The sequence below is a fragment of the Schistocerca serialis genome, chromosome 7 (assembly GCF_023864345.2).
Source record: "Schistocerca serialis cubense isolate TAMUIC-IGC-003099 chromosome 7, iqSchSeri2.2, whole genome shotgun sequence".
Lineage (NCBI taxonomy): Eukaryota > Metazoa > Arthropoda > Insecta > Orthoptera > Acrididae > Schistocerca > Schistocerca serialis.
In genome coordinates this window covers 438,498,415-438,511,347 of record NC_064644.1, presented here as the reverse complement: position 1 = coordinate 438,511,347, position 12,933 = coordinate 438,498,415, and the positions used below count along the sequence as shown (strand labels likewise).

At 40.4% G+C, this 12,933-nt stretch overlaps 1 protein-coding gene across 1 annotated transcript in view; it reads left to right on the top strand.

Moving 5' to 3' along the window:
* LOC126413141 (lipase 3-like) overlaps positions 1-6,931 on the top strand; it is a 117,944-nt gene extending 111,013 nt beyond the window's left edge. Inside the window, exon 8 of the mRNA XM_050083034.1 lies at positions 6,767-6,931. Within this exon, the coding sequence (XP_049938991.1) occupies positions 6,767-6,931 (165 nt within the window). The remainder of the gene's footprint in view (positions 1-6,766) is intronic.
* The last annotated feature ends 6,002 nt before the right edge of the window (positions 6,932-12,933 follow it).

The window sequence follows — 12,933 nt, the reverse complement described above, 5'->3', positions numbered from 1 at the left end:
AAATATGTATATGTGTAATAAGGTAAGGAATAATGAGTAGTGGTTAGGGACTCTGACTTGTGAAAAAGGATGTTGGAAACCAAGAATCGTACTTTAAGAGTTATGAAGTGTGTGTATATGCATAATGTATCACAATGCCGGCAAAAAGTTTTTGGATGCTGTTATATTTATAGGATTTTGTTTCTACACATTTGTAACGCAAATTCTCGACCTGTGAAATTTTTTATATGAGACTGCCACTGTAGCGGAAACTGCTGTCGTAAATATTTCGGTAAGAAAGTTAAATGACCACCTGCACGTAATGCGTCGTGGGCACCCAGCTGCACGACAACTGCCTGGAAAAAAGCCATTTGTGTGTGCCTTTCAGAGCCACAGGTGAAAAAATAAAGGAGGCCATTATCCTCGCTATTGACATTCCTTTGTAGAAAGCATCGCAAATACGACACGCTCAAACTTGAAAACATATCATTATACTGTGGAGATCTTAATTTGTGATATTTACTAAAATGCCTAACGAAACGATGAGAAACATTTCACGGCTATTGTCTTGCTAATTGAGAGAAATGCCATATTGCTTGCTTTATGTATTTATTTACTCATTTTTTTTTTAAGATCAAGTTTCTAGCTGCAGCAGCATTGGTTAAAATAAAATTTAATAGATGTACTAATATAAATATTTTATGCCTACAGATCCAGTAAATAATTTTATGATCTATTAAAAAAAACGAAGGAGCATAAAAAGACATTTCCCTTCACAGGAATTGCATACGGAATTTTCTTTTCAACTACATGATAATTTTTTTGGTAGAATAACTTCTTGTGGTGCACCACTTTAATTACATAGACATTAAGATGTGAATATACATTTCCCTTGTCTGCATTGTTGTCTTTAGTGTAATATTTTTTTTTGCTTGAGCTGTGTCATGTTCAGATATAAGTTATTGCATTTGCTGCTGCTGTTTGCCAGGCATAGTGCTAATAAATTTCGCTTTACATCACTCTGTTAAGCCAGTTTAACTACTGATTTATTTTTCTTGTTGCTGCACATTCGCTCATATTAGTTGTAATTTTGCATTTTGTCTGTTAATTTAGATTTACTGCTGCTTGCTTTGCACTCTGCATTTTTTTGTCATTGCTATTTGTGTTAATTGTTTTGTGCTGCTACATTGCCTCGTCCTTAGTTTAGCATCTGAGCTCAGTAGATTTAAGTTCGCTTAAGATGGGTTAGGCTATATGTGAGAACGAGTTGTGATGAACTGGAATAAATGCATTGAGAAGCTGTAAGAAAATGGTTTGGCCAAAAAAGAATTTTGAAAGAGGATGTGAACAGAATACAGAAAGCATGCTCGGATAGGATTTTTTTGATGGAAACAAATGTTGAAATAAGAGGAAAGATCTACAGAACGAAGTTTTGGGCTGGACTACAGTACCAAATGTCACACTGAAAACGAACCCTGATGTGTTGGTAAATGTGCCAACATCTTGTAGTTAGAGGCGGCCTAAATGCACGCTATCTAATGCAGACGGGCGTGAATTCTGGAACAGGATAAGTAGTGAATGGTAGCAAGAAAAGTACGTAGCTGCTATACTTAACTTTTATATCTTCATTGGTTTACAACGTTCTTGTAGAGACATGCTTTATACGGTAAGTATCAAATTATGTAAGGCTAATGGCGCCTTGCTAGGTCGTAGCCATGGACTTAGCTGAAGGCTATTCTAACGGTCTCTCGGCAAATGAGAGAAAGGCTCGTCAGTGTAGTCGCTAGCCAAGTCGTCGTACAACTGGGGCGAGTGCTATTCCATATCTCGAGACCTGCCTTGTGGTGGCGCTCAGTCTGCGATCACACAGTGGCGACACGCGGGTCCGACATGTACTAAATGGGACCGCGGCCGATTTAAGCTACCACCTAGCAAGTGTGGTGTCTGGCGGTGACACCACAAACCCTGTCTTTCCTTTTGTATTATTTCGCTATGTTTTATGTACCCTTGTGTATTTGTGTTCTTCTTGTCTTTATGTGTTTAGCTAATAAGATTTATGTTGTAGAATTTCTCTAATACTCAGCTACATTCACTCTGATGAGGAATACTGTTATCCTCAAATATAATTTGCATTTATAATATGTTATTTTCTTTGTAAAGATGTTTAGACACTATTAATTCTGTTCTGTTTCAATTATCATGTGTGAAATTAATGTTTCGAAAACTATTCTCATTATTTTATTTATTTACTTATTTCATAATTCCTGTAACACTGATGTATATGTTTATTTCTATTCTTTTGTAAAGTCTGTGTTACTACAAATGTTATCTGTACTGTTATGTTCTATAATGATGTATTTTGTACCTTTGTAAGTGTATTCTTATGTTGTAATTGTATAGACACCAGTTCTTCAAATTAAGTTACATTTCACTGCACACGTTTCTGTTGGTCATAGTAACGCACAATATGTGAGAAGTAGGGACTGTTAGTGTTTGCACATGTGTTACTAATTCAGCAAGGGACTGGAGAACAGCATTGTTGGTTCTAAGGACAATTCCAAAAACTTTGTGAGTGCACAAGTGGTGGTTATGGACTTGCTATATTATCCGCAAGACTCTTCAATGGTGACTGTGCACCTGCACAGTCACAACAGATGGCTGCTGGCCATCTCTACAAGGACTACAGTGGGTCTGCATCTTTGATGACCCACTAATACCATTATTTCTACAAGGACTACAGTGGGTCTACACCTTTGCTGACTCACCAGTACCATTATTTCTACAAGGACTGCAGTGGGTCTGCACCTCTGGTGGCCCACCAATACCACAATCTCTACCAGGACTACAGTGGGTCCGCACCTCTGGTGGCCCACCAATACCATAATCTCTACCAGGACTACAGTGGGTCTGCTCTGTGATGACCTACCTACCAATAGTCTTCATAACTTCGAATGACTCTGTTGTGGGTTTGCTCTGTTGTGGCCTATTACCTGTCTGCATATCGAGAGTCAGCACTGTCTTTCCGTTGGAAGGATAACACTACTTCTTCAAGACTGCATGGAAATCTACTACTTCAGTGTGCATTTTCTTTTACTGCTCAGACTTTGAGAAAAACACTGCAATTTTACTGTGATGAATGATCAGGGCTGTCTTTATGGGCTGTGAGAAAATTTTAGCTTTTGACCAACACTGTATCAATAAGTGTGTGCATTTGATATCTTTCTTACTGTAATTGTGGAAAAAATCTTATCAAATATGTATTGGCCAGTGCCCAAAAAAATTTGTAAAATTTTTTGTGGAAAGCAAGGGGGCTATATGAAACGTCCCCTTTGAAAAATTATACAAGACTGTCCTTAAACTGACACACAATATTTTTAGCGCAACGCAGTCTAACTTTCAAAAATCCCTACAAAAGAATGGCCCTGACTAACATTAACCTATACCTTTCACAATCACTTACCTCACAAAAATCTTCGTTACTCAAGCTACAGCAATACAGCGAGCGCCACTACTGCCAGCTAAATAAAAGATTCAAGCTACCGAAGGCATTAACTACTAACAGGCATAGTTAGCAAATGAAAGATTTTGATAGAGAACAAACAATGTATTTACCTCAATAGTGTTCAAAAGTCATAATGTATATAGCAGTTCATGACATCCAGTCTTACAAATTTCAAACCTCCGCCATATCTCTCCCCACATCCACCACTGCTGGCTGCTCACCTCCAACTGCACAACGCTATGCGCTGTTCACATCCAGCTGCCCAACACTACAATGGCAGACAACAATGCAAACTAGCCACAGACTGCACACAGCACAGCCAGTGATTTTCATACAAAGCGCTACGTGGCGTTACCAATAAGAAAACCTAAACAGCCTACTTACAGCATCTGTTTTCGAGACCGTTTCCCGATTCAGTTGAAAGCGCCCCAGTGCATGTGCAGATGTAACAGATTAACCTGCAAGGTAATTCCAGATGTAATGACAAATCCTTATCCGCTAAAATTGTCCAGGGCGTCTACATTGCTTTTCCCAGGTAGAATTTCCATGCTTGCAGTATGAGGTTGCAAAAACGCTACAATATGTCGAACGACTTATTTGTGTGAGAGACCTTTTTTCGATTATGAAACTAAACAAGTCTCTATTATGTCACATTTTGAGTGCGAGAGCACGTGAAATTATTTGCTTCTGTCCGTATGCCGATAGTCTGTACCAGATGAAAATTATATTATCTCTTCAGCGCTCCAAAAATAGTTGAATAACACTGAAAATTTATTTCATTTGTGGACTATTGAGACATGTGAAGTATAAAAACAAGTCGTACACAGTGTGATTGCATTACCATTTAAATGCGGTGCTTTCGTAGTTTTCCCCTCTTTCTCCTCCTCATGGTCAGACAGCGTGGCGGGGCGGTGGGGGAAGTGCGCAGCATATCAGAACGCCTTGCATCTCACTCCTAGGGACTGCACACGAGCCTAAGTCTTGCCCGGTTGCTCATTGGAGTGTTGATTATACTCAACACAATGCGGCAAAAGATACAACGCTTGTCTCATAATAATGGAATATTTAATTTGGGATAATTCCCCGTTAGTAAAAGAGTGTTTTCTGTGCTATCAAAATAGTACAGTTCCTCTACCTTTCTAGATTCAAACATCTGTATTTTCAGTATATGATCCTTCTTCCCTTCTCGATACCATTCGTCCGTTGGTAGATGGTCTCTCATCTGGTCGACGTTTTATCTGAACTGTATCTCATTTCGCTTTGTAGCCTGTCGACTTTAAAGTTTCAAAGCTGTGCCACCCTACATTTATAACTGATTCGATGACATTAGGAAATATAGGTAGAATTCAGCTCCTTACGTCTCTTCACTATTTTCTACCGTTTTGCAAGTAATCGTTGAAATAATTAATTTAAAATGCATTCGATCTTGCATTTTTCAGCATACACAGTACAGGTGTCACCTAAGTAATAATCAGAACTTTTTACATCCTAATCGTCTGTGCCATTCGCATGCATAATACCAGTTGCCGAACTATCGATCGTATGTGAGACTCTACACAAGAAACGAATAAGAGAGATAAATACGCTATTTGTGCTACATCTAAAAGAAAACTTTCTATTTACATCCGATCATTGAAACTACTCCAATTATTCTGTCCACGCCGTTATATAAGTAATTGCAAAACAAATCTAAATTCTCGAATGTTTCATCTGTCAAACAACTTCCTGCGTTACACCTCACTTCCAAACAGTTCCAGAACTTGAGTTTATACCGCAATAATAACTTCCATTGGAAGTTGTTGTACATACTTTCGTATGAGTTGTTACCTACATCACAGCAATTATGTTCTGCGGGAATGAAACAGAGGAAATGTTACCCAAGTGGTAATTGAATTAAACAACTTCAATAACAAATGGCTCTGAGCACTATGGGACTTAACATCTATGGTCATCAGTCCCCTCGAACTTAGAACTACTTAAACCTAACTAACCTAAGGACATCACACAACACCCGTCATCACGAGGCAGAGAAAATCCCTGACCCCGCCGGGAATCGAACCCGGGAGCCCGGGCGTGGGAAGCGAGAACTCTACCGCACGACCACGAGCTGCGGACCACTTGAATAACAAACAACTTCTGAACATTACAGTACGATATGACTTCACACGCGTGACAAAATCTCAGTGAGATAAATTAATATTACTGGGCCCCAAATTGATTCTTCGTATCGTTCTTTTCCCTTGGGTGTGAAGGGCCGTTTGAGATTTAGCCAATTCTAGAGCTACATTTTTTCAACGTGATCCCAAAGATCGGTTTCGACAGTTGCCTTACGACCAGTGGAAACATCCTGAAAATCTTAATTGAAACCTGGAAACTGGCCGCATTAATTTTTGTTTCTGTGACGGTACGGTTTTTCTTAAAACTTACTGACATATTAAAACTGTATGTTCTATCGAGAATCAGACCCCGACCCTTGCGTTGGGAGTCAATGCTTTTTTAAAAGTGATCAAGGCATGACCCACGAGCTATCCTCACAGTTTCGAAGCATCTAGCAACTCCCTATAGGTTTCCAGATCTTGTAGAAGCTCTCCTGCGTACCTTGCTGGGACATCATTCCTGGAAGAAAGCATACTATAGAAAAACGCCTTAGCCATGGCATTAACTTGCTTCCAGCATGAGTCATTCACTATGGTTTGTGCTTGCGCTATTATGAAACTTCCTGGCGGAGATTTCTGAAGTCTGGGAAGTAAGAAACAGTTACTACCAGAAGTGTTCCTCCCCTCCTCACCCAAACCCCCCCCCCCCGCCATTCCTGTTGTACTATTAGAACATCAAGTTAAGCACCAGACGTAGGAGAAGAGAATGCGTTATGTACCAACAGCCCTGTTGAATTATACAATTTAATACCGCTCACGTAGTTTACTAAACAGATTCTAGAATCTGTTTAAATAAACGATAATTCATGTCTCAAAACTATGTTATTATTAATTAGTTCACAAATGAAGGATATAGGTGTTCATTGTTTCCGCGCGCAATACGAGATTGGAATAATACAGAATTGTGAAGACGGTTCGATGAACCCTCTGTCAGGCGCTTAAATGTGATTTGAAGAGTATCCATATAGATGTAAAAAGTGTTCTGTTGTAATTTCACTGTTAATGACGTCTTTTTTACACGTAAAAAAGGAGTGAAGTCTCTCAGTTGAAATTGTTTTCAGTTGTTATAAATATTTGTATTTTGTAAGGATTGTTTAATTCCTAAGATAATAAGTATTTTCTTTTGCAGGACATCGATCGTTTGCACAACCAACTTGGAAATTCAAAAGAAAAGAACAAGATTGAATTTCCGAAATTTAACCACTTGGATTTTATATATGGCAGAGACGCGTATGATTTTGTGTACAAACCAGTGTTGGACTTGATGAACAGTTATGAAAAAGGAACAATATGATTGGAGAAGGTAAACTTGTATACAGTTAAGAGTTGAGCGAGAGAAAATTAATGATAACCTCTTCAGGAAAAATGGTACTCAACTACTTCTATGTATCACAATTAATCTGTACATTTTCAGTGGTTAATAAACACTCTATAACTATGCATGTATTGTATTTTCGTTATATTTCTCCAAGTTTTCTTTCATGACTGTTACTATATTACTCAATGTACTGCGATTTGCACGTATTGTAGTTGCTCAAAAATGTTAAGATGTGTGTGAATTCTTAAGGGACCAAACTGCTGAGGTCATCGATCCCTAGTCTTACACCCTACTTAAATTAAACTAACTTATGCTAAGAGCAACACACACACACACGCACACACACCCATGGCCGAGGGAGGACTCGAACCTCCGACGGGAGGGGCCACGCAGTCCGTGACATCGCACCTGAACTGTGCGGCCACTCCGCTCTGCGCTGTTCTTGTGCTTTTTAGGTTGAAGACTATTTGGTGAAGCTGTCCACGGTGGTCTGCCGTGTGGAAGCATATTCATCTCTTCACAACAACTGTAACCTAGATCCATTAGAACTTACTTAATGTAGTAGCCACATAGTTTCCTTCTAAAAAATTTTCATAACTGCTTCTCTCTATTAGTATGCTGAAGATTTCATAATGACTCAGTATATGTGCTATAAACTGATTCCTTCTTATAGTCAGGTTGTGCCACATATTTCTTCTCTCAATTCAGTACCTCTTCTTTAATGTACAATCTGTCCATGTAATCTTCAGCATCCTCTGTCGCACCACATTTCCGAAACGTCTATTCCCTTGCTGTTTGTATAGTTCATCGTCTACGTTTCCCTCCGTTACAAGGCTACACTCCAGACAAACGCCTTAACAAATAACTTCTTGACACCTCAGGTTAACGACTTTCTCTTTTTTAACATACTCTTCCTGCTATTATCATTCTACATACTACAGCAGCGACGGGCAAGAACACAGCTCGGAGGCAGTGCTCATGCATGCGTGCGCCCATCTCTCTACCTCGATATTCTGCCTGCATGTGAAGACGTGTAAAATGGAGGGGGTTAAACTGCAAAAGTACCACATGCAGCATGACGCTTGGTTTCATATTTCTCAACGACATAGATCATACACTGAGGTGACAAATGTCACGGGATAGTGATATGTACAATACAGATGGCAGTAGTATCGCATACACAAGGTATAAAAGTTAAGCGCATTGGCGGAGCTGTCATTTGTGTTCAGGTGTTTCATTTGAAAAGGTTTTCGATGTGATTATGGCCTCACGACGGGAATTAACAGGCTTTGAACGCGGAATGGTAGTTGGCGCCAGACGCATGGGACATACCATTCGGAAATCGTTAAGGAATTCAATATTCCTAGATTCACAGTGTCAAGAATGTGACGAGAATACCAAACTCAGGCACTGCCTCTCACCATGGACAAAGTAGTGGCTGACGGCTTTCACATAACTACCGAGAGCAGCGACGTTTGCGCAGTGTTGTCAGTACTGAAAGACAAGCAACACTGCGTGAAATAACCGCCGAAATCAATGTGAGACATACGACGAACGTTTCCGTTAGCCAGTAATGGGCTATGTCAGTAGATAACTGATGCTAGTTCCTCTAAGAACTGCACGACATCGCCTGCAGCACCTCTCCTGGGCTCATGGCGATGTTGGTTGGACCATAGACGACCATAGACCTGGTGAGATGAGTCTCGATTTCAGTTGATAAGAGCTGATGATAGGGTTCGAGTATGGGGTGTGGCGCAGACCCCACAAAGTCATGGACCCAGGTGGTCAACAAGGTACTGTGCAAGATGGTGGTAGCCCCTTGATGGTATGGGCTGTGTCTTCAAGGAAAGGGTTGGGTGCTTTGGTCCATCTGAACGTATTATTGACTGAAATAGTTGTGTTTGGCTACTTGGACAGCGTTTGCAGCCATTAATGGACTTCATGAACCCAACCAACTATGGAATTTTTATGAATGACAATGCACACCAAGCCACAGTTGTTCGCGATTGGTTTGAAGAACATTTTGGATAATTCGAAGGAATGATTTAACCACTCAGTTTACCCAACATGAATATCATCGAATATTTATTTGACATAACTGAGAGGTCAGTTCGTGCACAAAATACTGCACTGGCAGTACTTGCGCTTTATCGACGGCATCATGGCTCAATATTTCTACAAGGGACTTCAAACGACTTGTTGAGTCCTTGCCACGTCAACTTGGTGCACTACGCCAGCCGAAAGGTATGTTCCACATATCCTCTAAGACACTGGACCTATATCAAGCGAACATGATACACACATCACTTACTGAATTGAAAGAATCACGTTAGGGGTATAGCTGCCAAAGGGTGGGGATGACAAAGAAGTGAATCCCACGACGAATGAATACCCACAGTTTATTCAACGAGTGTTTGAGAATTAGAGCACTTAATTACTTGCAACAAAGTTTACACATAGTTTCAAACCTTTAAGAAGCATTTTCTCTCTTACAACTCCACAACATAATGAAACAAAAATGTTTATCTTTTATTACAATTTCTCCGTTCATGCAGTAAAATTGACGCATCACACATGACGTTTTAATTTATTACTTCTTTACTACTAACTACATTCATTACACGTTGTGCAGACAGTATTCACATATACCAGTTAATTTATCTGCAAAATTATCTCATTGTGAAACACATAGTTCATGAGAACTGACGTCTTATACACTATGATGATTGAAAAACTGTCGCATCATTCGTGACGTTTAAATTTATTACTTCTTTGCTACAAAAACTGTTCACAACAAATTTCACAGTTAGTATCCACATATGTCGGTGAATGTGCCTACAAAATTATGTTATTTTACCACACAAAGTTCAGGATATACATAGTGATAAGAAAAAGTGTCAAATAGTTTGAGAGGTGATAGTACTCATCGACACAAGAAAAATAAGTCCAATAAACTTGGGTCCGGAAAACATACTTTCCGAGATAGATACTTGTTTTTAGGAAGGGATGCGTGACGCTTGGTTGCGGATATTAGCACATTCGTTGCATTCGAAAATGTGTCGGCAGGATTATATGATGTTTTACTCATAGTACTTTACCTACCATTAGATGGTTATAGGATCTCCCACCCACGAATTAGTTAGACACCTTCCTACATTGCTGCAACCTTATGCTGGTGAAACTGATAGTCATATTAAAATTTACTGATAAATTAAAAGAAATGCACGTGACCCAAAGTGATATCCTTGTTAGTTTTGATCTTGTGTCGATTTTTACCATGATTCCAGTGAACGAAGCTATCTCATGTATAGCTGATATTTTTCCAGCAGATGTTGTGCCTCACTGAATGTTTAAGATCAGCGAAAAATAAACAACATACTTTGGCTACACCGGATGTATATAAAATTCCTTGTAGTTGTTGACTGGTTTACACTGGTACCACAAAAAGAAATGTTAACAATCGTGTCGTTGAACACAAGAGGCATTGCTGCCTATAACGTACGGATAAATCTAGCGTAGCGGAACATCTTTATCAAGAGGGTGATAGCGAAATAAAGTTCACCGAGACGAGTATCATATCGAAAACCTCGTATTATCATGCGCAAATGTATGGAGAGGCTATTGATATTTATAAACACCATAATAATTTTAACAAAAAAGAGGAAGGTGTTAAATTAGATAAAATTTGGATGTCAATATTGCAACGTAAGAACGACGATCGATTACTTTCAGTCGAGAATGTTGGCAGGATCAGGGATAATCTCGTAGCCGAAGTCTTGTGATAGACTGTGGTGCCCTCTATACAGGCTATAGGAGTATATTCGGCGCTCCTTCGAGTTCTTGTTGCAGTTCGACGTTTTAAATCTGAAGATGTCTTCTGCAGTTGGAGAGGAAGCGTTAGGAGAAAGTTTTATAAATCGACCACCGTCTAATAGCCTGGAAGTTTTAAGTGATGCCAGTACCTACCGTGAAAGCTTACACTGCACGATATTACTTCCGTTTTAATCTATGAATTTATGACTTTTCAAGAATTTGAACTAACTGTGACCTATCTGAAAGGAAATCACGAATCCAATCGCACAACTGAGACGAACCTCCATAGTCACGAAGTTTGAGATGAAGTCGCTCGTGAAGGACTGTCTAAAGCCTTCTGGATATATGAAAATATGGAATCAGTCTGACATCCACTGTCGATAACACACTGTACTGCGTGAGAATAAGGAGCTAGTTGGGCTTCACAAGAACGATATTTTCTGAATCCGTGTTGAGTGTCTGTCAATAAATCGTTCTCTTCGAGATAACAAATAATGTTCGAACACAATATACCTTCCACAATCCTAATGCAAATCGACGTTAGCGATATGGGTCCGCAATCCCTTTCTTCTGTATTGGCGTGTCTTGAACAACTTTCCAGTGTTTAGGTACGGATCTTTCGACGAGGGAACGGTTGTATACAAGGTGATTGTTTCCCCGTGTACAAACTCAAGTTATGGATCGATGAGAGGGTACTGAACAAAAAAGGTCTAATGAACTTATGTTCGAAAATGCATGGTTTCCATGCTAGAGACAATTTATTCAATCATACATTGATACAGAGACTGCGGTGTAATACACGCTGTAGCATGCAGCCACAGTTACAGTATGCGTTGAAAATGGTTTCCATGTGCTTCAACGAATGCGAGTAAGCGCCGTAGCATGTTCTGTCTCACACGTTCACGAAGGCCAGGCTGCATCCTGAACAGTATCAAAGGCAGCATGAATTCGCTGCTCCATTGTCTCCACATCTGGAATGGGCTCTGCATACACGATACTTTTGAGATTGCTCCATAACCAGAAATCGCACGGGTTGAGATCCAGTGAACAAGCAGGCCATGCAACTGGACCCCTTCGTCCGATCCATCGACGAGGAAGACACGATTGAGATGCATTCGGACGTTAACGGCGAATTGGGTTGGAGAACTATCATGTAGCAGCCACATAACCCTTTGAATCATCAATGGTACTTTTTACGGCATGGGAGGCAATGTCACTCGCAAGAAACGTGGATAGTTCCGGCCTGACAGGCGACGTGGAAGGAAGACTGTTCCCAAAATACAGTTGCCAGTTATCCCGGCCCACACGTTCTGGCTGCACCGATGCTGATGATTCGCTGTCAGCATACCATGGGGGTTCTGCATACTGTCTCACAGATGACTATAATGGAAGTTAAAGATACCACTCCGCGTGAAGGTGGCCTTATCTGTGAATAGGGTGGATGACGCAAATCCCGGAATCGTGGTTGCTTGGTGAAGAAATCAGTGACAAAACTGCTTCCGATGTTGAAAGTCTGTCGCTAGTAAGTTCTGCTCACGCTGTAAGTGATAAGGGAAGTAACAATTGTGGTGAATGTTCCACACTGTCGTCTGGCTTATCCTGCACTGGGAGACCAGCTGCCTGGTACTGACACACAGTCACCTTCCACTGTGTTAATCAAATTTTCCTCCAGGTCTGTTGTCAGAACATTTCGGGTACATCCTTCATGATTTCCTCGTACCTGAAAGGACCCTTTGTCAGTTAATCGGCGAAACACTGTTGCAAACGTTGTGTACAGTGGTTGTTGTCGGCGGGGGTATGTCTCCTTATACCATCTTGCTGCCCGGGGCCCGTCATCATTTGCCTTTCTATGAGTAAACACCATGTCGGCAAGCTCTCGATTCGAATACGGAACCATTGAGTGCACCGCTGTGTAACATCCACTACAAGATGACTCAGCAAGAGGACTGAAATCGGACACGGTATTACAAATTACTATGGCAGGAGAGGGCGCTAGGGCATGACGTATGAGGAACAGTACCACCCTCTAAGAGGAAAGCATGCATACTGTAACTGTGGCTGCGTATTAGACCACAGTCTCTGCAACTGTGTATGACTGAATAAATGGTCGCTAGCATGGAAATTATGGATTTCCGGACATAAGTTCGTTAGACCTTTTTTGGTCC